Source organism: Pteropus vampyrus, unplaced genomic scaffold (assembly GCF_000151845.1).
Source record: "Pteropus vampyrus isolate Shadow unplaced genomic scaffold, Pvam_2.0 Scaffold132, whole genome shotgun sequence".
Taxonomy (NCBI): domain Eukaryota; kingdom Metazoa; phylum Chordata; class Mammalia; order Chiroptera; family Pteropodidae; genus Pteropus; species Pteropus vampyrus.
Genome location: NW_011888913.1, coordinates 1,759,128 through 1,785,258, shown reverse-complemented (window position 1 = coordinate 1,785,258; position 26,131 = coordinate 1,759,128). Strand labels below are relative to the sequence as shown.

Genomic DNA, 26,131 nt, shown 5'->3' with positions numbered 1-26,131 from the left:
CCCGGAGGGGCCAGGGAACAGTAGTTTGAGGATCTCACTTCTCGCACATCTGCCGCAGCGGGGCGGGCATGAGGACTCCATCTCCCACAGTGCAATGCGGCCAGAGCGCCGCCTCGCAGACGACCCTGCGCAGACCGCTTACGCACGCGCTGCACGTAGTCGGCGCACGGCAGGGAGGCGGGGCCGCCTGCTAGGGCGGGCGGAAAATAGTTCAAGAACTTGCAAAAGTCAAATCAGCAATCGCAAGCTGCGTGTTTTCCCGGCCCGCTAGAGAGGACTGGGTAAACTGGGAACTCTCAGCTCTGACTGCGGCTCTGTCGTTCCTCACGGGCAAATGATGCAGCCTTTGCGTTTGTTTCCTCCCGAGGAAACGAGACAGAGTAGTGCGAACTACCGCAGAGCCAGCAAGTGGCCACAGCGCTCCGGGGGCTCACTTGCTGCACGGCGTCCTCGACTCCTGTCGTGAGAAAAAGCCGGCCCTGCAGCCCCTAAAACCACTCCCGGAGCCCGTGGACAGGCCCTCGGTCCCGCCTCTGCGCACGCGTGTCCGGGAGCGCGCCGGCGTCAGGGGGCGTGGCCTGGTGAGGCGCGCTTTTCTCGCTGGTCGTCCTGCCGCCTCGGCTTTCCGCGTCGGGTCTCCATGGCGACCGGACGCGGCCGGCTCCTGCGGCAGCTCTGCCTCGGCCTTCAGGCGCTGCACCTGCCTCTCGGCGGCCTCGTAGCGGCCCCTGGGAGCGGCGGGTTCAGGTGAAGGTCGGGGGGCCGCGGGTGGGGTCCGCCCGGCGGGGGTGCGCGCCCAGGGAGCCCCCGTGTGGGGAGCCCCTCGCTGCTCCGGCCTCACCGCCCTTTCCCCTTCACGTTCCCTGGTCCCGCTCTGGCGCCCTGTTCGCCGCGTTTTTCAGTGCGGGAAAGGTCTGGAAGGACGGCGGAGGTCTCTTCAACTTGGAAACATGGGGTTACCCCAAGTCATGGCGCCTGGAGAGTAGCTCCCCCGGGAAGCAGTCCCTCTCCTTCCGTTCAGTCAGGCAGAAGGCACTGTGAGGAGATGCGGACGTGGGTGGCCCCTCGCCCCTGGCGCAGCGCCTCGCGGAGGCCCCGCCCCGTGCGCGAGTTTCACCTGCGGAGACAGGTGCCAATCACGGTCGCCACCTGCAGGCCCCGGAAGGGCACGGCTTCCGGGACGCGCACCCAAAGCTGCTCCCTCCCTCTGACACCGGGAATCACCGGGTCTCGTGTGACGTTGTCACTTAGAGGAGGAGAGTACTCAGCGGGGCGTCGTGGTTTTCGCCCCGTCCACGGCCCGTGAGCCGCGGCCACAGCGCCCCTCAGCGGCCGCCCCGCTGGCGGCTGGGTCAGGGTGCGCCCGCTCCCGGCTAGTGCCTCCACTGTCCGTACCGGGGCCAAGTCTGCGCCCCGAGCAAACGCAGGCCGCCCCCGGGACGGCCACCCCTCGGGCTGCACCTCGTCTTCTGCCAGTCCCCCTGCCCAAGCGCTGGGGCCGCTGGTATCCTCGCTCCGGGATCCAGAGGCTCGGCTCCTGCGTGTCTCTTGGGGATCCGTGGGGCCGAGGGGCGCTCCGCGACAGCCGGGGCAGGCCGCTGAGTGGGGCGGGGAGGGGCCGGGAAAGGGTCGTCAGCCCAACTCCCCACAAAGTGAACGATCCAGCATGTCCGAAGCATCCACGCTCATCGTGGTACCGCATTAGGTCCCTTTCGTTGTATCACGAGCTGTTCCTAGCTCTGTACCCAGCATCCCAGTTAGTTCACCAGGTGACGGGATAACGCGAAGGGCAGTTCGCATTCTTGAGGATTATCTTTTGCTTGTAAGTCTTGATTTACAGGTATAAAGGGTTATGCATATTATGCGTTCTAATATATCAAACGCCTATGTTTAAGCATAAGAAAGGGTTCTAATACCTACCACTTCAGTACTTTTTGTTTTCCCGAATCTCCAGGACTGTCCCGTGACCATTCTAGGGTTCCATCACCCTGGTTTCACAGGCAGGGCCCTGTCCCTTCGTGTTATGGTAATAGTTGGTTCTTGAGTGAATATCTGTAATGCTAGACATACCACAAGCCTTGTGACAAATAAAATTGTGACAGTGCCTGCAGAAATTCTCTTAAGTAGGAGAGGAAGACTGAAATTTAAATAGGGAGCTTGAACTTTAAACTTATTTGCCGCTACTACTAAAATTAGCTTTTACATATAGTCCACTGTTAGTGAGAAGTAGAATGATTTTTATAAGATGAATCTTCTATTACTTTGTAAGTTGACTATACTTCCTGGTGAAATGATGTAATTAGAGGGCCTGTCATCATGCCTTTCATGGGAGCCTGCATGTCAGCCTGTGATTTGGGGATATATACATTCTTTTTGGTAAAGAAAAGTCAGGTGCTAAGAATGATCAATTATGGTCTAAGTAGGTGTTTATTTTTAATGTTTCTGCAGAAAAATTCGATCTTAATAGGGAATCAGTGGTTCCCCTTTTAACACAAAATGTGAATATATATAAATATTATTAATGCTAAGAAATATAGCAGAAAGTATATCAATTTGGCTTAATTTCTACTTGGTCTTATTTTGTTGATTTAGCGGGCATTAAAAGTCAAGCCCAGGAGGTAGATTATTAAAATAATGAACTTACTCAAAGTGATCAGGCAAAATTTGTTGCTAGAAAAAAAGAATTGTTCTTTCACAGAATACTGTGAATGCCTAAAGGATTGTGCTATGAAACTGTGATTTCGAACATTTTTGTTTATGGGATTCTCAGCTTTGAAATTAAAACAACAAAAAACTCCACAATTCAATATATTAAATATTAGAAAATATATAGAATTCTGTCCTTTCAATTGTCTAGCCCTCATTCAGAAGCAACCACCATCCAAACCCCTTCTTACCTTGTAATCCTTGTAATCACATGTAATTACTGGTTAACATCTTGTTATCTTTCCTTCTAGGCCTCTTTTCTTTGTATGTATGTGTTCTTCTCCTGAGAAATACACAAATAAGACTATATAAGATTCTATATGTTTCTACTGATTTAACCTGCTTTTTTCAGTTGCTATGTTATGAATTTAACAGATATTACGGAATGCCGTCTGCATGCCAGGTGTGTTGTGGGTGCTGAGGAATCAGCAGTGAACAAAACCCACGCAGGATACCTCCCCATGTCGCGCTTACATGCCGTGGTAGTGAACCAGGTAGATAAGTAGAACGCGCAGTGTTGGATGGTGATGTGTGCTAAGGAGGAAAATAGGGAAGGGGCTCAAAGTTTGTGCGTGTCTGTGTGTGATTGGAGTTTTAGAGCGTAGCCGAAAGTTCTCAGATGGTGGTGTTTGAATGAATACTTGAAGGAGGCGAGGGAGCACCTTATGCAGGCATCTGGGAGACATTATGAACTTGTTTCTGTCTCAAACGCTTTCACCTGTGTTGAAATGACATTTTAACTGGCTGAACACTATTAACTACTCAGGCCAGGGAGCCTAACCTATCCTTACATTGTTTCTAGTGTTTTTCCCCAAGAGACAACTTTGAGACAGATTCTTGAGTGAAGTCACAGGGTGCGTTTTCTCACCTTAGGATATATTTCTAGAAGTGAAATCCCTGGCTTAAAAAATGTATGTGCCTTTTAAGGGTCTTGACATACACTACCAGGTTTGGCTTTCCATACTTTTGCACCAAATTTGCTCCCAGTGATGAATGAGAATGCCTGTTTATCTGCAGCAGCCTTCAATGGTCCTTATCATTTATTTGCTCTTTGCTAATTTGCTAGATTGAAACCAGTTCCCCTGGAAAGGCCTGGGGTAATAGTTTTTATTTTTTATTTTTGACATCTTTTGACTGACTAAATACATAATGGTAAAAAGCTGTTATCAATTTAGTAGTGCTTATAAACTGATTTTTGATTAACCACAGCAGAGTTTATTAATTAAAAATATTGTTTAAAAAATTTATTAGTGAGAGACACCCCCGAGTCTTCACATAGTGCACGGGTACAGACTCGTTGGCCTTAGTGAGAGACACCCCCGAGTCTTCACACAGTGCGTGGGTACAGACTCGTTGGTGTGACCCTTCACCCTGGCAGGATCGACAGGGCACTGGCTGGAAACTCCTTAGGGATACTGTGATTTGGTGGGAGAGCAATAGAGAGTCCTTAAAACTTAAGTGTTAGATGCCTCTGTCAACGGAAGGTATTTTGTCTTTGAATGTGTGACACAGGTCAATGTAGAACTACAAGAATAATCACTTAAAATATAAAGTGCTTTTAATCATTTTAAAATGTGCCATATGCTTTCACTTACATGTGGAATCTAAAAAAAACAGAACAAGCAAAAAAAACACATTCAGAAACAGACCAAAGGGATGGGTACCAGAGGGAGGAGGAGACGGGGAGTGAACGGGGGAAGGGGAACGCAGTCAGTGATATTGTGGTAAGTTTGCACGGTGACAGATGATCACTAGAATTAGTGGGGTGATCACATTGTAAGATATAAACATGTCGAATCACTATATTGTACACTTGGAACTAATATATATTGTATACCAACTACACTCAAATAAAAGTTAAAAAATATGTACTTAAAAATTGTATATTGTGTTGAATGATGTATCCCATCTCCACTAATTCTAAACTTCGTCCATCCAGAACCTCAGGATGTGACTTTCCTGGGAAATAGGGTCTTTGCAGATGTAATTAGGTAAGATGAGGTCATATTGGATCAGAGTTGGTTCTAAATTAATTATGACTGATGTCCTTGTAAGAAGAGATACAGAGACGTACATGCACCCAGAGAGTATGGCTGTGTAAAGATGGAGCAGGGATTGAAGTCACGCTGGCGTTATGTAAAATCAGCACCTTGGTTTTAGACTTTGGGCCTCTGGGACTGTGAGGCCATACATTTCTGTTGTTTTAAGCCACCTAGTTTGAGGTACTTTGTTAAGGCAGTCCTAGGAAACTAACATGAGCAGGGAATGGTGTTTGCCTCCGATGACTGTTAGAGCGAAGTCAGTGTTGCTGAAGCTTCTCTGCTGTGGAAGTCTTTGCTTAAAAATGTTTTTCAGCAGGAGCACAAAAATGTATGGCACTGGTGGAAGTCTCTGATTAAAGGTGGCTGGGGCATTACTAACTTTCCAAATCAGCACCTTCCTGCCTTCTCTTCCTCTCCTTCCTGTTCTGCAGAGCACAGACTGAAATCCACTGGGTCAGCCTGACTGCTTCGCATTTCCTGAGTACATACTAGTTAGAGAAGACAAACGCATGTTGAGTACCTTTTGCTGAATCTGGAATGGAGAGGCATAGGTAGTCAGCCTATTCTCCTATCTTGGTGAATTCGTCACCCTCCAGCATCTGGAAAGGTTTTCAGTATTCAACCTTCTGACTTGGGATGCCAGTGTGCTAATGTTTGAGGGCTTGCCATGTGCCAGCCATCATGTTTGTCTCTGAAAAGAAAACTCTATCAAAGGAAGAGAAATTCATTGGCTGCACAGCAGCACATGGGCAATGTTGGACAACTAGAACACCTGCTGACGTGTGCACCTTGGTGTGCCCACCTCCTCAGTAGGCAACAGGCTATGCTGAGTCCATGCGTGATACAGTCCCCACACCTCCTAAGTGCTGGTTGTGCAGGGTTTGAGGGCCATCCTGTGTTCAGATCTGTCTATGTGGATTTCATTCTTCAGCTTCCAGAGAAATTATTGCCCTTTCTTCCAACTTCTTGGGACTTCCCACTTTGGAGACCCCAATTATTGCCCATATCCTTCTTCTTTGAATGTTAGTCCAAATGTGTTCAGGGAATCAGCGTGATGGAAGAAACTGATGTTGGTTAAACTCTTGTTGAACAAATGACATACTCATAATGATGGTGCTGGTGAACTGAGCATATGCATAAGTGCACTCTAGATTTTAGTCCCTTAAATATGCTGGGTGGGAGGAGGGTCAGTAATTGTGTGTGGTAAAAGAAGCCACTTCCAAACTTTTCCAAGGGAAAAAGCATATCCACCAGGAGCTGCCTCTGCAGGCTGCTGCCTAGAAGTGGAGGCTGTGGGCTCTGACTCTCTGGGTGTTTCAGAGCCCTACGTAGCCGCCACTGAATGCTACTGGTATTGACGGCTGATTTTAATAAAAAAATTATTTTAGAAACTTCTGAGAAGGACTAAATGCATAAAATATTATATACCCTATTTCACTAATCATAAAAGCCATTGATTATAAGATTCACTATTATGTATCACTAAAATAAAAAAAGATGGACAATTAAAGTATATTCCATTGAATGTGAGATGTTAAAATGAGGAAACACTTGTGGGCGTTTGGTACTTCTATGGCTATGACTGCCAAAGCTAGAGTTGGAACCAGTCATCACCCCTCAAAGGTCAGTAGGGTCGTTGATTGTGTTGGCAGTCTTAGCTCACAATTTTTTTTTTTTTACTCTACATAAGGTTTCTGTTGTGTTATTGAAACTGGCCCATCACTACACTCATCTTTTCACTTTTGTTTTCATTAAATGTATTTTACAGCTCCTCTTTGATGCTGACAGCCTATAATAAGAGTAAGTGTTAAATTTTAGTTTCAGAACACATCAGAGTGAAGTCCAGTTTTCAGGCTCACTGACTCAGGACACTGAATATTTCCCAGTCCCACCCAACCTCCCTCCCGTCCTCTCTCCCTCCCTCCCTCCCGTCCTCTCTCCCTCCCTCCCTCCCTCCCTTCCGCCCTTCCTTCCTTTGCAGAGATGAGTTTCACAGTGAATACTCTTTGGAATTTATGAATCTTTTAAAATTTTGGAGCAGAATGGCCACTATAGCGTTCATTATACTAATTTGCATTTTCCATGTTTACTTTCAGAAAAGGGCCAGGAGACAATTTTGCTGCAGGCTGCACGACTCTGAAGCAGTCTGCCAGGCATGAAAGGAGCCGTGAGAGATCCTCGGCTCACTGCTCCGTGTCTCTGGACGGGTCAGTAGCAGGAGTCTTCTGCCGCTTTTCTGGGGGCTCTAGGGATGGAGTTATTAGAGAAAGTTATGATGCCGCATACACCAGGTTGCCATTTTGAGCTCTCTAAGAATAGAATTGTGTAGGAAGAATGTACAACGCAGAGAATTTGATGTGAGTCATCAGCCTGTCACCACCATCATTATTAGACTAGTTTTATGAAGCTAAAGTTCTAAAAGTGATAAGTAAATTTTTCCTTTTTTAAAAATGTTCTTCAAAATTATTCACTTTCCAGTTAATAAGGACCCTTGAAAAAGGAGAAAGAAGATTAAAGTGTCTTCTTCTAAAAGCTCAAGAGGTCTCTGAATTTCTTAGCTTTCAGTATTTTGGGGACCCATTTTGTCATGGCAAGATTCTATACTGTGACCTCACCAGCAAGATCTATAGAATCTTTTCTTTTTTTAAATTACTCTTTGAAATTGATGCTGATGTGCCTATGGATCCATTCTGTACAAATACTGACGGGGCACTAGCTATGTGCTAAGCACCGTGTACAGCCTTGAAAGCTTGGCGTTGTCTTAGACACTTTACAGTGGAGGAAGCGGGCTCATGTGGCCTACAGATTGCAAAATTCAGATTAAAACATAAGTTGCCTGATTTCAAGTTTTGGGCTTTTAGTACTCTAACATAACTAGCTCAGCTAACAGTGTACATGCTGGTAGTGGGTTTTTAAAAAGAAATAAAAAGCTGAAAAAGAAATCTAATTAAGGGAACCATTTAAGCTATGCCACTCACTGGGATGGAAAAGCGCTGGGGTCGGGACAGGAAGGAGGCACAGCGGCCTGGGACACCTGAACCAGGAGGCCCAAAGGACAGCGGCTGTGCGAGTCTATGGGAGGCATCTGCGGCCGAGGGCTGGGCCGGATGTCTTGGGGAGTGGGCAGAGGCAAGAGCGACAGGGCTCAGGAGAGGCTCGGAGGGGCTGGGACATGTGGAACCAACCAAGGAGCCTGGGAAAACCAGTGAGGTGGGATGGTGTGCGGCTGGAGAGATGGCTGTGAGGCTGCAGTCGGGTCTGCACTGCTGAGGGAGGGCGGGGAGGCTGGGGGCAGCCGCAGAGCTGGTCAGCCAAGCGGGGTGGGAATGGGCCGGACACTTACTTTTATATGTTTTTCGTCTGTCTTATTTCACACCAAAATGTGACAAACAGAAAGGAAGTGGGAGGCAAGGTCGTGGAGGCAGCAGGTGTAGACAGGCTTTGTTTTCTCTCGTTCTGTTCTTCCCTGGAAGCTTAGTAGTAGAGGGAGCAGAGAAATCGTCCTGTGGTGGTTGGAGGGAGATGGGGGATCAGGGTGAATGACATTTTAGGGTGAGGATTTGGGGGGGGTGTTTTAGAGGCTGATTTGAATGACACAGGAGAGGGAGGCAGGAATGGAAGGACGCTGGGGACCCAGAGCCCGGGGCCAGATAGGGACCTGGCAAGGGGGTTGAGCTGTCTCATGGAACCGGGAGCAGAAAGCTGCAAGTGCAGGAACATCGCGGTGGATCCACAGTATGGGACGGGGACAAGGACCTTTTCCTACCTGACCTGTCATGCTACTGACCTGAAATGAACGCACAGATGACCTTCCGTTTTCTCAGGGAGGCATGTGGACCCGAAGCAGATTTTCGTGCTCTGACACCTCCCCTAGCCCACCCGCTGCAGCATGGGATAATTAGAACCCAACAGGAAGTAACCCGGCCTGCCTGTGGGCATTGACTACACTGGCTTCGAGGAAACTTTATGAAAAATAATTAAGAACATCTTTGATCTCAACTTCTGCCAGAAGTACATAGAGAGGACCCCCCAATCTTCTACAGCTTCCTCTTCATTGCTCCTTTTGCTTAAGGTTCATGAACCCCTTCTTGACTTCCTGTCATCACTAATGCTTTCTAGACACTTTCAGATTCTTACATTTTGTAAAATTCTACGATCTCAGCATTTTGTAAAATTCTGAGATCGTAGAAATACATGGGAGACTGAAAATGAATCTCAGCATCATTCTTATTTAGGCACATAAATGAAAAAGAAAAAGATACTTCAGAAAACCTTGCAGGGCTTGGTGTCTGCTTGAAGCCACAGGAAGAGAGAGTGGCATCGGTCAGGTGGAAAATGAGCTGATACTTCCTCTTCTACTTACAGTGTTTTTTTTTTTTTTTTTTTTGTTTTGAGGGAAGATTCTATATTTTTCTTATTGATAGCTAAGAATGCATTCTGTCTCATTTCCGTTTATCTCATCAAATAGTAATACTTTCATTAGGGAGGCAGTGAAATCCTGCCTGTTTGATTCAGTGCGAGAACATGATTAAAATGCCAAGGAAGTTAGCTCTTTGTACCCTGTCTCTGTATTGGTTTGGGTTATGTCATGAGAATCCTAATAAGCAGAGCATGTCAGTCGCATAATTGAAGGTGAGGGTGCAGGTTGCCTTGTACAGAAAGGCTCTGTTTATCACCTTCCCTTTGGAGATGACCACCTGGTTGTTTTCTGGGTTACTTGTAGATTAAACTCACTCACTTTTCCGATTTCTCCCCTTCTCTCTCAGCTTGCCTTCAGAAATCTTGCTGAAGATACTGTCCTACCTGGATGCTATGACCCTGCTGTGCACTGGGTGTGTGAACAGGCGCTTTTATCATCTGGCCAATGACAAGTAAGGAGAAAACCGAACGTCTCTGTCTTGTTTTGATAGAAGTCGTGAAAACTAATGAGACCTTTTAACCATTTTTTTTTAAATTTAAAAAAATTTCAAGAGAATTTTTCGACATATAGTATGTCTGATGCATTAATTAGTTATATATCATTTTCAAAGATTTGAATTTGTATGTTTAAAGGAAGGAATATTCTTTTCATGAACTGAAAAAGATCCAACTTGTTATTGGTGTAGCTGTTGGAGAAGGTGGCTTTCGGTCTGTGGGCCAGGGGACTCGCTCTGTCCCTGAGAAGCAGGCAGGCTTACCCCCACGGGCTCAGGCAGCTCTGGGGGGCCCGCCCCTGGCTGAGCCTGGCCCTGTTTGCAGAGCGGGATGTGTGCAGACCCTGAAGAGAGAAGACGAGGGAGGGGGCTCTGTCGGGGGTCTGGGGAGCAGCCTGGCGCCTTGCTGGAGGGAGGCGTGAGGAGGGTAGAGATAGGCCGAGAGTCGCTGTCACACAGGCATTGCCTGGGTGGCAGGAAGCCACAGATGGGGGTCACACCACCCGCCTGGGCCAGTCCGCAGCCACGAGAAAAGGGACGGAAGCTTTGTTCTCTGTTGTTGCTCGCATTTTTATCCACAACTCAGAATTTTATCTTTGGGGTGAGCTGGTGGGCACCTCCTAACTTCTGGTGAAAATTTCATAGCCTACAGCTAAACAACTTGGGTTTTAGGTCCTTCTCTCTTTCGGCACCAGAAGATCAGACAGGTGCCGATCCCACATGGAACCCACATATCAGCCGGAGAAGAGCTCGAGATGAGGGGGTGCAGATTGCGCTGGTGGTTTGATAGGTGAGGACATGGGGAGTGACAGAGAGAAGGCGCGGTGCTGGTTAATCTGGGAACGTAGTGGGCGGGAAACGTCGTCTGGTGCCTGGTGCGTTGGTTCTCAGATGCCTGTCCCCGGGGCGGCGGTGCCAGGACCAGCTGGGAAAGCGCAAAAATGTGCAGCCCTCGCCTGCCTTTCCGGAGACTTCTGTGCTCTGGAATCTGGGTTTCAGAATTTGTCCAAGTCAGGCTAGTGATCAGTCAAGTCTTAAAATCAGAAGGGGGTGTTAACCATTCTCTGGTTGGAAAGGGTGGTTTTTCTTTTAATTTGAAAAGATGTTTTTCTGTGGGAGAAAATATGTCTCTCCGTTTATGTCAGTAAATGCACACATCGAGTGAATCATGTTCTTAACAATAGTTCTGGAATGAATGTAGAGCAATTTTTATGTGTCTCTTAGTGTTTTGGAGTGTTCTTTAAGGCTAGAACTCAGCTTACTTAGATAAGCTGATAAATTCTAAATTCTCGGTTTCTTTAGGTATCACCTCTCTGGTCTCAACCTCAAGGCCTGTCCAGCGCAGGCACTGGGCCTCTCTGTGGACTTGGGCCAGAGCTCTGGTGGTTGTCCCTACACCCTTTTATTATTAAATGCGTGTCCGTCCCACTTTCTTGGAAGGTGTCTTTTAAAAATCTGAGGTTCTGATGGTTATCCTCATGTTTGTTTTCTTTTTCAAAGGATGTATCTTAATTGTATAAGTTGAATTGTGTTTTGAAGTGTCATAGTCTTCATTAAAAGGCTGTATTAACAACTGAATGGGGAAACATGTGGTTTTGGAAAGTTAGTGGTACTTTCTAAGCATTGTTTCTGAAGAGAGGACATGAGCACGTATTGTAGCCAGTCACACTGATGACTTCCGGGGGACGCATCTGAAGGGTGAGCATGTCTCTGGCACCCGTTCCATTTGTGGGCACTGCCTCCCTGCCGTGCAGTCAGCCCTCAGCATGAGCGCTGGGCTTTGTGGGGGGCGATGGAGGCGTGGACGGACTGGGTCTGCGTCAGCAGGGGGGCTTTTTGTTTCCCAGCACTCTGGGAAGCACTGTTTACCAGAACATTAGATTGGCCCCATTTTCTGAACAAGTTATTTGAAGTATTCTGTGCCTGGCTGATAGATTAGATAAATAAGCTCTTGTCCTCAAATCTACCTTAGCTTTTTAATGGGAAGGAGCATTTGCGATCAAGAAATGAGTGTGTTTGGGTTTTGGAGGCTGATAGAAGCATCTTCAACTTGACATTTGTATTTTGTAAATAATCAAGGGGAACAATCTACAGAGTGCTTCAATTCTGTAACATGTTCTCATTCTCTCCAGGCTGCACGTATGCTAAGTTAGGTAAGATACGTGTGTGAAAGTGGTTTGTCGTACGGATGTTGGGCGCGGGCGTCGTCACCGGAGATGGAGGATTCACGCGCCACTTGCCCTCTCCACGTGACGTGTACTCTGTATGTGAGTGTTAGGGCATGTACCAAGTAGTGTCAGATTTCTGAAATGAAAACATAGATACTTTAAGGCATAAGGCTAGGCGTGAAACAACTTCGTGGGATGAGAAGTTGCTCGAAAAAGCCGTACTAGGACGAGCTGGCTGTGCATGGGTCTGTGGGGAAGTCCATGTAAGGCCTGCGTCAAGGGGACCGGTTTCCCAGTGCCTCTGACAAGTGTCCCCTTTCTGCCGGGTTATCGCTGAGCGACTGAGACAGCCGTGACCTTCGAGGCTCTGTGGTGTCTCCTGCAGATCTACAGCTCAGCGTCTTCCTTACCTGGGGCCGAGGGTAACGTAGGGGAGGGGAGTCATTCGCCTTCTGTTCGATGCCTCTTGGCCATCGTCCATTTCGTCCCTTTCCGCACTGAATAGAATATGGAGACATAAATCAGCAGATAATTTATTTGTGTAAACCTCACCTCTCACATTAGGACATTGGTTTTAACCTCCGCCTCCGTTTTCCCCAAGAGCAGTTCACCTGTCTTGCATGGCTGGGAGAGAGGCGCCCTGGCTCAGCCTTGGCCCCAGCTGACTGTGTTGCTCTTGTCACTTGCTGGGGCCTCTTACTGCAAAGTGAGAGGCCCTCAGACCCTGGGCCGGAACCGAATTTAAATTCCATCGTTGTGGCTCTGTTGTTTGGATAACCTATTCAATTTCTTTGAGTCTGTTTCTGTATTTATTGAAGAGTCATGAGCACTGGTTGAGGCTAGTGGGTGTAGTCCAGGTGCTACCACTTGCTCATTTTCACAGACCTGGGCAAGGTCACGTCACACCTGGGCCTTGGTTCCATCATCTGTTCAATGGGAACAGTAGTAGCAGCTCTCTCATCGATTTGTTGTAAGGATTGAAAAAAAATAATGCATACAAAGTGCTGAAATAATGCTTAATACACAGTGCTCAAAAAGTGGTAACTGTCATTGGTAGTTATTAATACAATTCATTTTTTCGCTGTAAGAAGTGTATGTTCATTGTTGAACTATTAAAACATAGAAAGCAGAAAGAACATATAGTTCAGTTACTGTTGATATTTCTCTATGTGTGTATCTACTCTCTGACCTTTTAAAAACATGAGTATATTCAAAATGACAAGACAGGAATCACACTGTATACACTTCTTGCTTTTTTTCTATACTAGATCTCCTATTCAGTTATTGAGGTAGGAAGTCACTGGTTTGGATGACTCCAATCACATCAGATCACTCCTTTTTACCTGACTCTGGGAGACAAGCCTTTCCTTTTAGTGTTCCTAGGGTTGATGAATCAAAACACTTACCTCAGACTGCAGTTCACCTAAATGCAAGAAGAACTGTGAATTTTCAGCTTGACTTACTCCTGGAATTAGACTATTGAAAATTGTTGTGCCTCACCAAATTAATATGTTGCAACTATAGGTACATGACAAGGTCTCAGACAGTTTACTTATTTATTCTTTTCCCCCAGTTTTATTTGGATCAGAATCTACTCAACTGCTTTTTCGCCTAAAAGGTCTAATTGGAAAGTTAATTCAGTAGAGAAAACAGCTGAGCCTGTGAACGTGCTGTCAGTTGAGGATAAAGAAGCTGGATATTGGAAGAAAGAATATGTCACAAAGCAGATCGCCTCTGTAAAGGCAGCCCTCGCTCAGGTTCTCAAACCTGTCGACCCTTACACAGGCCTTCCAGTGAAGACCAAAGAGGCCCTCAGGTACGCATGTCTCCCTGGATGGGGGCCCAGTGGCTGCTTGAGTGCTCTTAACATTCAAATGTAGATCACCTTAAAAAGCAGGATGGTGTAAGCTCAGACCATTGTGTACCCAGGACGTACATGCGCTTGCTACTATGAGGGATTGTCTCTTGATATTTCTGTGTGTTTCTGCGCATGTAAAAAGTATATAGTATTTTCCTGTTCCATGTAAATGGTCTAAAGTGTTTGTGAAAAGCAGAAGTAGCCTCGTAATCTGCTCTGGTGGTGAGGCAAGGGCATTCAAGGCATTTCTCCCCCTGGGCGGACCCTTCGTCTTCGTGTGCATGGCCAGAACCAAGAACTTATAGATGTCAGTGCCTGCTTGTCAGGTGAGGGGAAATGGTCTAGAGAGGGAGCTGTTGGCGACATGGAAACTTATGCTGGGCACGTTCTGGGAACTTTGATTTTGGTTTTAGGGAACTGGATGCTTTAGAGTTGGTCTGTGAAATAGAGGTTAGTTTTTCTCCCCCCGAGCAATGTAAACATTTTTAGCTTGCTTTTTTTTTTTTCTCCAGAATATCTGGTCTAGGTTGGGTAATTATATTGAAAGAAAAAGGTGGAAAAGAATACATCATGGAGCATGTCGATCTCTCCATAAACGATTCATCAGTTTCGATCGTGTGGTATGGCAAAAACTGGCCACGGCTCGCCACATTGTCAACCTTAGATTTGTGTGGTGTGACACCAGTTTTTATGGACCGGTCCAAAACCCCCACCAAAAATGGGTAAGTACTAATTTAGCAGAACCTTTGGATGAGAACATCTTATATGTAAATATTACTTGGCATTATTTTGTAATTTAAAAATACCACCAATGCATTCTAATTTGAGTGTATCTTAAAGGCTTCTCTTTCATTCTGGATCCCTAGAGCATAAGAAAAGAATGGGCTCATCATATTTACGATCAGGTCTAAATTTAGGTTCTTTATAGCTTGGTTATCTGTATCAGTTAGGGAATGGTAGTCTAGTTAACAGAATTCCTTGGATAATTGATGGCTAACCTTTTGAGGTTTTTAGTTTTAACCTTTTTAACACAAAGATACATAAAACTTGTATTTTCCTTCTTTAGTAAATGGTATAATTATAGTTTAAACATTAGATCATAAATTCATAATTATTAGCAATTTTTATGTGCTTTTCTGTTGAACTTACTAGGGCCTTTTACAAGTAACTTACTCTTTCTGTGCCTCTATTTTCTTATCTGTGAAATGGAGAGAATGTGACAGTGTCGTGTTTAGCATGCACGGCCACTGTGAAGATCACGATTTCATTGTCAACTGCACAGATCAGATACATGTGCATTACACTGCTGGTGCTTACTTAGTGCTCATCATTCTGTCTTGAGGTGGCTTTACGCTGAGCCCATACTCATGAGGCTTGCGTCTTGCTTTTCCCAGCAAGTCTCTCCTGCTCACTCTTCTCGCCATTAGTCCTCTTCTGCTAAAAGCGGGAGTCTGGCGTGCTTAGCATCCTGACCTGAGCGTGCCAAGTTCAGAGCTCCCGTCTCCAGTTTTGGTTTCCTGTCCTCGGCCAACTCCTTCCCTGTCTCAGTGTTCTTTGTCCTTAGGGTGCCACTTGCCTGTCATTGTTCTCATGGCTTTGTGGGCTGCAGTCCTCCCCGGCCCCCAGTTTCTCTCCGCCAGCCCTTGCTGTGGAGGGTGTTGACGAGCACCTACCTCAGGGCCTGCTGTCCCCATGTGGGGATGGCGTTCTTTCATGGTTTCCCTGGATACAGACACAGTTCTGCAACTTCATACCTGGGGCCTTGATTTTGGCTCCTCCTCCGCTGCTGGCCCTTCGAGGCGGCCTCCGTGGGCACTGGTCCAGTCGCCATGCTGTGAGTGCCGTGAAACCCAGGGTCTGTGTTCCGAAAATGCCCTTCGTGCGCTGATGAAATACGTGGGAATCATTTCCCCTGATTACTGAGGATGTTCTGTTAGCACAGTTACTTTTTAAAATGCAACCTTTATGTGGATAAATCTCTGAAATTTCATGTGCAATCATGCTGGACAGCAGATGTTTCTAATGTGGCACTGAGGTGGTCTGCACTATGAGACTGTGGGGAATGAGTTCACAACCCCTGTACTAGTGTGACTGAATAAGATACTTGGCATATCATGCAATACTATTTATAGTCTTAGACTGTTAACACCAATGAAAATGATCATGAAAGACTAATTTAGGTGGATAGTGTTGATCGTAAAGCTCAGTTAGAGATGCTGTGGTCCTGAAAATTGTCATCCAGGTCAAGAACACTAGATACAACTCAGTGACAGAAACACTAGATTTCATTGGGAAAATTCATTTAGTGTAATTTATTTCCATTAAAACACAGTGGACTTCAGCCCGCATTTGGTCAACTGTGGCGAGCACACGCAGAAAGCGTTTTTCAAGAGTCGTTTTGTTCGGCACTTTTACTGCGCGTTTGTAACCGAATGCTTTCATCACGCAGAAATACAGGGCTTGTGTGCATCTGCGTGACAGCAGAGGAGAGGCTTGGCCATTTGTATTTGGATCTTTTTTGTTTCCTCCGTGAGAGTTTTTTCAAGGACACGGAAGCTGTATTTATGTCGTCTGCTGTTTGAATTTCCCTGTCACTTGTACCCGTCTAGTCAGACTCACTGGACTGTCTCCATTGTCTGTTTCTGGCTCGTACTTCAGGTACTGGAGGTGAACCCCTGGAAGCAGCATAGCCCCGCTCCTTAGGGAGTTCACCTGATGCCGAGCTATGCTGAGGGACCGTTGGGTTCTCTCCTCCCTTGTAGTTTCCTGAATTTTCTCTAGGCTCCTGGGAACGACAGACATCTGCCCGCCGTTACAGCGCTCACTGTGTTTCTCTCCACTGATTTTAGGTCTTACGACGAGTAGCAGAGTGGAATGGTATTTCCCTACACAACTGAGTTATTTACTTTTAGTAACTAATTCTCACAGTACATCTCCTTCATGAAAACACTCATGATTTGAGTTTGAATTTATTTTCTAACGTTACAGTTTTTGCTATCTGAGTTATATTGATAATAACTTTAAAAAGTATGTTTACTTCCAGGTAGCCTATGGGGAGAACCTGCTTTTTTGTCATTTAGAGTATTTCATCTTTGCTTACCCGTTATTTCACTCAGTTAGGAGCCATATTGAGACCTGTGATTGTAGCATTGTGCTGGATCGTGAGGGAAGGAATAGCAGGTGGCTCTTCCTCCTCCCTCTCACGGTTCTTCAGCTTCTGGCTGGGCCTCGAGCCGGCAGCACGAGCGAGAGGGCGGGAAGGGAGACGACAGCTGGGCGAGAAGCCGGATGTGCCCATTCGCCTGTTGTTTATACAGGGTGGTTGTGCCCTCGTCCTCAGCCTGCGTGTCGTTAGCATGTTCTTCAAAAGTATTTTTAGGTCAACTAAAGAGAATCGACAGCACTGCAGCTGTGAACGCTCATCCCTCTCGTTCCTTTCTTTGACATGTACCTTCAAAGACCTAGATGGCATTCTCTAATTGCCAAGTACAGCCTCAGGGATCTGCCCGGCTCCACCGTGATGGGCTGTGACAGGATCATTCGGCTCTTCCGCCTAAACCCGGGCCTCCTGGTGGGGCTGTGGAAGGTAAGACGCGCCCCACGTGGACAGTGCCCTCTCCTCACTCACAGCCCAGTGTGCCCCCCACTGGGCACGGTGCCAGATGCACGGCCCTGCACGACCTCTCAAGCCCCGAGCGTTCTGCCTCCCCGCCGACTCCGTTTTTCCAGCACTGACCTGGTGTCCGTGGCGGCTCGCTGCTGCTTGGCTCACACGCGTGCAGACCACCCGTTCTGCCTGGTGCCTTCGTCACGTTATTCCTTTAACGTCACGGGACATCCCTGCTCTCCTTCTCGTCGATCCACGTTCCTGTCTTCTGTTCTTTCCGTGTGCCTTCTCTGCCAGTCTCCGTCTCCACATCCCACCCAGTGGTCTCGCACGCGTGTTTCTGATCCTGCGGATGTGACATCAAGTGTGGCCTGAGTGTCCAGGGACTTATCCGTTCCCAGCAGATGAGGTTGCTTCTTTCATGGGGTCAGGCTGATAGCCAGCTCTCTCCTCTGGGGTTACTGTCTGGACTGTCACTTCAGTGAAAAGCGTAACAGTGTGATGTTCCCGTGTACTCCACAGGTTTCTCTGTGGCCTTGGCCCGTGGATGCTTTAAGACAGCAAATCACGACTCTGATTCTGAGAAGGTCTGCCTGCGATGGCAGGACCAGGATCGACCACAGCGTGCTCTCGGGCCTCTTACAGCCTGCTCGGCTTTCTGTGTGAAGGCGACTAGTGGGCCTGGCAGCAGTCTGCCTGCCCCGCTCTGGTGGCCTGCATAGTGACAAGGACTCTGGCAGATCTAACTGTCCTCTGTCTGGCCACTTCAGATTTACCATCCTGGTGACCTACACCAGGCAGTATCAGGTGGAACTGGGGAGAAGAGGGCAGCAGTTCCTGTACTGGCACATTTTCGATGTCCGTCAAACTGATGGACAGGCACAGAGTGGGACTCTAATCATTCCCTCTGGCTTTGCCACGTCATGTAGGTACTAGGGAGAGGGACTCTGCACCACACGTTAAGTCTCTGTCGAGCTCTTCCAGAATTATTTTTGGAAAGAGTTTGAAACAACCTGGAACTACCAAGACATATTTTCACAATTACCGTGTTCAACACAGTGTTTTGATATTTCACAAGCACCAGGGTGTTAACCCATTTGGCCCTGCACGTGCTGCGTATCTGGGTGAGTGGCAGCTCTGCTGTCAGTGTGACATGCACGTCTTAGGTTGCAGTAACGTGCTAGCAGTGATAATGTGTCAGCGCTGTGCTGATGTCACAGGAGTCAGAGACCGCATCAGTCTATAAGATGAAATGCGCTGTGATCTTCACGGTGACCTCGTGAACAATGAAAATATTTCACTTCAAAAATATATTCTTTTATTCTTTTTAATTATCTTTTCAGAGGGAGGAAGAACTGGCTTTTGTCATGGCAACTCTTCATTTCCATCACCTTGTGGAGAGGAGCACGTTGGGCTCAGCCACTGTGTATGTATTTGTGTGTTGTGTATTCAATTTTTATAAAGTCAATCTAAACAATTAGAACTTGATACCATCTTAATATCCTGAGAATAGCTACAAAGACATTCTGTTTTTAATCAGTAGACACAAGCCAACAGGCGTAATTGCTTAGCCGTTGCTAAAATAATTGGATTGTTCACGAGTACATATTTGCTTTGTTGGTTTGGGGTTAAGGATTATGTGCCAGCCGAACATTATCCCTGGGGTCAGGAGACCGTCACGCCTACAGGGTCCTAGTGCATCATGGCACCCAAGTTCTTTGCGCTAGCAAGAGCCTTCGTATCCCGAAGGCACGCGGGCCTGGGGCTTCTGGGCCCAGTCTGGCCTGCAGATGCGTTTTTGCCCGGTCTGTATGGTGCATGTCTCTTCCTGGATTTGAAGGCCCTTGGGTGGTGGGGGGCTGGGCAACAGGCTCTCCTTTCTACCACAGCTCACATTCACTTTGTAAATACCACCGAGCAGCTCCCGAATGCTTTTGTTTGTTATCTTGTTAAGGTTTTTCTTATTGAATAAAACATTGTTCATCATGGCTTTTGGTCTTCTGCCCAGGTGCCTCACCTGTAGGTCTGTTGTAGCTGTAGCAGTGGGTCTGTAGGTGCCTTTTCCTGCCAGGCTCTCCTGTCCCCTGGACACTGAGGCCACCGAGCAGCAGAGCTGCCTTTGCAGAGCTGCCGTGCCGGGCGGGCCTCAGAGCTGTGTGCGCCGTGGTCTCGTGGAAACCCACGGAGCTCACACCTGTGCCTGTTTTAAAGGATGTTGACAAAGGAACACGGAGCAGCGGGTTCCTGGTGTTGAAGGTCACTGGGAGTCCTCTAGACTAGGGTCGATAGTGGCTGGGGCTTTGAGTGGGTGTGACCTTTTTAAAGAGTATTTTCAATTCAAGCCCTTTATCTCCGGTGCTGACCAATTTGTGTGCATGTTTTGTTTTGCTTTTCAGTCCCTCTGAGCTGCCTGCTCATACTCCCCTTCTGGATGACAGCCCAGAGCACGGCCTGCATGGCTTCCAGCTCCATGTCGACATGCACAGCGGCGGGACTTCCTACCTGTGTAGCACGTTTCACAATCTCTTTACCAAGAAAGGTGACACTAATTGAGTTTTTGTTTCAGCATGAAATTAAAAGGTTAGAGAGGACAGGGGACTAGTTTTCATCTCTGAGTTAAGAAGTATCCTCCACTCTGGTCACTGTTTGGCGGCTCCCTCCCAGACACCCGTGTTGCCCCAGGACTTGCGAAATCCCTCGGCCAGAGCTGACTCCTCCATCATCACGTCTCTCCCGTGGGCATGTTCTCCGCTCTCCTCTTCCGCTGACCCTTGCCTTCTTGTTTTGCCCATCATGCCCCTTCCCCCAGCCTCTTACCTTCTTTCTCAAAGGAATGTGGTGAATTTGGCAATAGGGCCCCTGTAGCACTCACTCAGGATAAGAGTACAATCCAGCAGGTGGGTCACGGTCACCACAGCTGAGACAGAGACCTGGGGGAAGGGAGGGGACTGCAGCCAAGGGAAGGAAGGAAGTCGGAGGAAGTGATGTGCAACGCCCTCTCCCACCTCGTCCATCCGGCTGTTCTTGGTGCCATCCCTCTGTGTCCTACAGACTCCAGGCTTGCTGTGAGGCCTTGCGTAGATTCAAGTTTAATGTTTCTGGTAATAATATTTTATAGGGGAAATTGCATACTTTATTTCTTAATATCTTGTTCCCCAAAATTCTTTCATCCAATGGATTTGATATCCATTAACAATCTCCCTAAGTCGATGTTTTGTTTGAATTTAGGAAAGGTTTCTAATTACTTCTACATTTATTAGCTGAACTTCTGTAAAAAACTTTTCTCATCAACTGGGTGAACTTCTATAATGACAGGGTGAATACTTTAACCCTTTAACCACTGATTTTCAGGTCAAGAAATCAATGTGTCACCCCTTCTATGGCGGAAATAATTTTGAGCGTGCGCTCTCGCTCCCCCCCACCCCGCTCTGCTTCTGTCTTTCTTGTTTAGTGTTACTTTGTACTCTTGGGTTTTTATCATCAATTTACCATCCATTATTTATCATCAATTACAGACATTATTCTTTTTGGAGTTAAAGTTGTCCCCAGTTCAGCCTGTGGGGTCTGCTTCAAGCTGGCTTTTGTGCCCTTTGATACACCTGTATTAATCTTTCAACCTTCTTTGCTTTTTGGCTCAGGAAGATGTCAGGGTTTTTTTCTGTGCTTGTTGGTATTTTTATTAGAATTGTGTCAAATGTATATATTAACCTGGGGTGAGTTGACATCTTTCTTGTTGAATTGTCCTACCCAGGAATGTGGATTGTCTTTCAATTTGTTTGAAAATGCTTTTTATTTATGTCTTTTTGGATTGTTTCAGAATTTTCTTCATACTATTTTTGCAATTAAGATTTTTAGTATCTCATCTTTGTTACTTTTCTTCCTTTGTAGCTTCTCATTGTTTTGTAATGTCTTTGTAGTTTTTGGTCTTAGGCCACTGCTGATCTCAAAGCATGTGTTGGGAGATATTTCTTCCTCTTGAATTTTTGAGAGCATTTTACGTAGAGTTGGTAGTATTTCTTCCTTACGTGGTTAGTAGAATTCACCTGTAAAGCCATCAAGGCCTGGAGCTTCCTTTGTGGAAGGTTTTTAAACTATTTCAATTTCTTTAATAGGTATAGGGCTATTTAGATTATTACTTGTTTCTTCTTGACTGAGCTTTAATATTTCGTGTCTTTTAAGAAATTTGTCCATTTTATCTAAGTTGCCAAAGTTGTTCATAATATTCCATTGTCTTTTAATATCTGTAGACTCTGTAGTAATACCATCTGCATCCTGATTGGTAATTTGTGTGTTCTTGATTTGATTTTTTTTTCCTGATCAGTGTGGCTAGAGGTTTATCAATGTTATTGATCTTTTCAGGGAATCAGCTTTTGGTTTCATTGATTTTCTCTATTGTTCTTATGCTTTGTACTTCTTTGATTTGCACTTTGGTTTTTATTATTTCCATTTTTTTTCCTGCTTACTTTGTAATTCACTCTAATTTTTCTAGTTTAATGGGAAAGCTGAAGTCACTGACTTGAGAACTTTCCTTTTTTAATTTAGAGACAGTTCATGCTACAAATGTCTCCCTAAGTCCTGCTTTTCTGGCATCCCACAAATTCTGTTTTTTAATTTTAATTTTTATTTTCATTGTTTTAACCTTTCTAATTTTCCTTTGCTTGCTTCTTTGACCTATAGATTGGATAGAAATGTGTTCCTCAGTTTCTAAATATTTGAGATTTTTCTGGAGGTTTTTCTGTTACTGACTTGTAGTTTAATTCCATTGTGACCAGAGAATATGTTTGAATGACATGAATTCTTTTAAATTCATTAAGACTTGTTTAATATCTCAGAATGTAGTCTGTGTTTGTACATGTTCCTTGTGTATTAAGAAGAAGATATATTCTACTTTGGGTATAGTGTCCTGTAAAAGTTAATCAGGTAAAGGTGGTTGAGAGTGCTGAAGTCTGCTGCATCCTTGTTGATTTCTGCCCACTTGTTTTCCTGGTGATCGAGAGAGGCATATGGAGATCTTCAGCTATGATTGTGGATTCATGTCGTCCTCGTTGATGTTCTGTCAGTTCTTGCTACATGTATTTTGAAGCTCTGTTGTTTTATTCATAAACATTGGAGAGTTTTATGTCCTCTTGACTAAGTGACCTCTTTATCATTTAAGAGATGACCATCTTTATTCCTGGTCACAGTTTTGCTCTGAAAACTGTTCCATCTGATAAATGTGAGCACTCCAGATTTCTTTTGATGAGAGTTAGTGTGGTACAAGCTTTGCCACCCTCTCGCTTTAGGCCCGTTTGTGTCTCATGCATTGGTCGATGTGCTTCGTAAGTCCCATATGATCTGACAATCTACTTCTTTTTTCATGCCATTTATTTGTGGAAGAAACTGAATCTGTTATTTCTTTCTACAATTTCTGCATTTTGGATGGTGCTTCCAGTGTAATGTGTTTCTCTGTCTCCGTATTTCCTGTACACTGATAGTCGTGTTTAGAGGCTTGATTAGATTTAGGTTTTTCTTTTTTTGGCAAGAATGCTTCATAGCCCTGTACTTACTCTTGTATTTATCACAATGATGTAATATCTGCCTTTCTAAATATTACTCATATTAAGATTGATCAGTAGGTTCAGGGATTTTTCAGCCTGCTTATTTTATTAACTTCTCCATGAATGTTTACCAAATGGTTTACCAAATGATGGGTGCCTATGTCCCTTATTTTTATTAGTGATTGTAAAATGATAATTCCCTAGTTCTGTCATCCTCTCTACATCTATTAGTAGAATTCTTTTGTAAAGGAGATTTTTCTTTTATCAACTATTTAGTTACCATGAAATATAGTTAGTACAGGAAAGTGGGTACATGCTTGATTCTTTCTCTTTATTAATTTACAAACTAGTGAGTTAATGCTCTCACAGTTTTCAAAGATGACTTGTACGTTTTTTGGGGGATATTACGAAATCATTGATTAAACATATAGCTTAAGTACTTTATTCTATTTGCAGTCATCATTCTTTTTATTGTTATTGTGATACTCAGGTTGTCCTGTCACTGGTCATCTGCTCTTGTATGCTTTTGGCATGACTCTAGTTATCTTCGATAGCTTATTTGTGCTCTAGCATGGCAAGGTAGCTCAGGCTTGCCTTGCCTACTTGTGCCCAGCCCTGAAAGTCTTTGTTCTAAACATCGCAATATGTAATAATTTCAAAATAACAAAGCTGATATTATTAATAATGAACCTATCGAATACTCTCTTAATTAAGAATTTCCTTGCGTTTCTTTATATGCTAAAGATATATCATGCTAGAGATATAAAATCAAGTCACCTAAAATAATCTTCCTCTGTGTGATTATGCTACCACTCTGATGTACAATTATGATTTGCTTCAGCTGATTTTTTTGTTTTTCAGGATTGCTTTGCTTTTTTTGTACATTAAAAAAAATAACCACATTTACATAGTTCCAAAGTTGGAAATATAAAAGAAGGGAATTGAGACAGGTTTACTTTTAGCCTTGTCCCTTGACCCTCCAGAAAATCATTTGTTTTCTTTAGGTTCATTTTCATCTTTTTTTCTAGCTTTTTGACTGCTTAGACTGCTTAATTTTCATATTTTCTAGTTTTTCTCATTGCTCTTTCTGCTGCACCCAGAATCTTGGACTCTGCTAATTAGGAAGGAGCTGAAAGGTGATCTGGATGATGACCTCTCTTGGGCTTGGATTTGCATTGCAACTTCTGATCGGGGCCTGCCCTGGAAACAGCTCCCAAATTAGTTTCTCTGTACTTCAGTCCATTTACCTTTATTCCGGTATTTAAGTGAGAAAAATCTCATCCCTCTTCCCGGCACACGGTGCTGAGGGTGCTCCTGGTGCACCCCGGCCTGTACCCAGGGTGCAGACTCCTGTGCCCTCTGGGCTGGCGTTGGCAGAGATCTTAGTCTCTGGCTTCTCTGTGGCTCCAACCTATATCTTCAGGTGTCTCACACCTCCAGTGTTTCTTATCTGATGCGATCTACAGTCTTGAGAGCCTGTCTTTCTGTTCTCCAGGGGGTTAGGTCTGTCTCAGGGGCATCTAGAACAGAAGGCCTTGCCTCTCCTGGTTCTGAACAAACACAGCCTAATGTTGATTGGGCTCTGTGTGCATTCCTCATACTGAAGCTGTGCCCTTAATAATGACAGTGATAGCGACACAGAACATTTAGGGGCACTCATTATAGGTTCTTGCTGAATGTTTTATGTTTATATTAATTATTTAACTTAATCTTCATAGCAAGCCTGTGAGTTGAGTACCGTTATCTCTCCCATGGCGTCAATGAAGAGGTGGCCTAAGCCGATAGTGTAGGTCAGCTCTGGTTCTATATAGCTCACACACGCTGGGCCCCGTCTGCACCCAGGCGGGCGGACTCCAGACCCGAGAGTCTTGGCACCCGGCTCTATGATCTCCTGTATATTTGTACTTTTCAGTGATATGCTTCTGGAGTGTATCTTCTCAGGTGTGTGAGTCTGTCTGTCTGTTTAAAGTTTTGGCATCAGAAGGGAAGTCAGGCAGGGCCTTCTCTGCTGGCTTGCTGGAGCAGCCTTTAAAGCAATTTTCTGCCAATGCCAGAAGCCCCCTGAGAAGGTTAGATGGTTGTTACAGTGTGCAAGAGGCTAAGGAAATTGGAGCGTGACAGGAAACTGAGCTGGGAACAAGTCACCTTGCATCTGTTGTTTCACAATGAGGAAACAAATTTTCACCATGAGAAGGATGCACGACGCAGATGCAGGTCCTCTGCGTGTGGTTCTACGGTTAGGATCAGCAGAGGGCGCTGTTGCCATCAGAGTCATTCTCACATTTCAAAAAAGTACAAACTCCAACGTCCTCTGCAGTTTTCGAGAAACTCTCTGTGGTACCATGCCGTGGGGTATATTTAGTAAATTCCAGCTGTGTCATTGCAGTCGAGCATGATAGCACCTTGCCCCTGTTTTTAAAGAACACTTTCTCTGCATCAAGGGTAAACCATTTTATCTTCATGTCCCTGGAACTGAGGTGGCTCTATCTGCTGACGTCATCAGTGAGAAACTTGGCCTGACTGTAGGCGGGCAGTCTGTGGGGAGTGGTGTAGCATGCACTGTACAGAAGCCACCCGAGACTGACCGAAGTTCCAGAGTTGACTATGCAGGGGGTGCAGATAGGAGATCCACGCTATTTATCTTGAGACAGAGCAGACCCAGCAAATCGTTCAGGTGATTTGATGCTCTCTGCCTCTTGGCCACAATATTTTCTCTGAACAAAATACCTGTTTGTCCTATCTTTTTAACTCTGTCTCATGTGCTTTGCTATAAGGTTCTTCGGATTTAAAAAACAAACAAACAAACAAACATATTACTGGAAACAAGCCAGGAGACCCGAGTTCGCTGTTGGTGCCTGGAGCGAGGTTCTTGAGTCACAGAGGAGAGGATCATGCCTGAGCTGAAGGGTGGACACTTGGGGATAAGCGTCCCTGCGCCCGGCAGTGCTGTCCTTGTCCACTTGAGGCCATAGCTGAGGCTCTTGTCTTTGGACGCCAGCATTGATCTGGTGGGCTCAGTTCCCGGGCGTGACTACCTGCAGTGCCCTTTAAGGTCAGAGCAGGTCTGTGGCGTGTCACGAGTAGCCGAGGTCCTTTCTATAGCAGATTGCTCGAGCTCCCGGCATCCTCCGGGCCGGCCAGCCACTGTGTCGAGGACAGCGCTGTCCGCCCTCAGCACCACCTGACAGTGAATAAAAAGCATCACTATCTTTTCTTCTTTTCCCTGAAGGTTCATTTGACTGTTTCTCCTTGGACCTTTGTCATCGTCCTCCCCCAGGACCTGGGAAGTTCTCTCTCTCA

At 45.6% G+C, this 26,131-nt stretch overlaps 1 protein-coding gene across 3 annotated transcripts in view; it reads left to right on the top strand.

Moving 5' to 3' along the window:
• Nucleotides 1–198: 198 nt before the first annotated feature.
• The window catches only part of FBXO15 (F-box protein 15), a 71,515-nt gene continuing 45,582 nt past the window's right edge, over nucleotides 199–26,131 (top strand). For all 3 annotated transcript variants that reach the window (XM_023534806.1, XM_023534805.1, XM_011367331.2), the window contains exons 1-8: nucleotides 199–747; nucleotides 6,845–6,955; nucleotides 9,515–9,619; nucleotides 13,403–13,645; nucleotides 14,200–14,409; nucleotides 17,147–17,273; nucleotides 18,638–18,720; nucleotides 19,691–19,833. In XM_023534806.1, coding sequence (XP_023390574.1) covers nucleotides 641–747; nucleotides 6,845–6,955; nucleotides 9,515–9,619; nucleotides 13,403–13,645; nucleotides 14,200–14,409; nucleotides 17,147–17,273; nucleotides 18,638–18,720; nucleotides 19,691–19,833 — 1,129 coding nt within the window. In that variant the 5' untranslated portion in view covers nucleotides 199–640. The remainder of the gene's footprint in view (nucleotides 748–6,844; nucleotides 6,956–9,514; nucleotides 9,620–13,402; nucleotides 13,646–14,199; nucleotides 14,410–17,146; nucleotides 17,274–18,637; nucleotides 18,721–19,690; nucleotides 19,834–26,131) is intronic.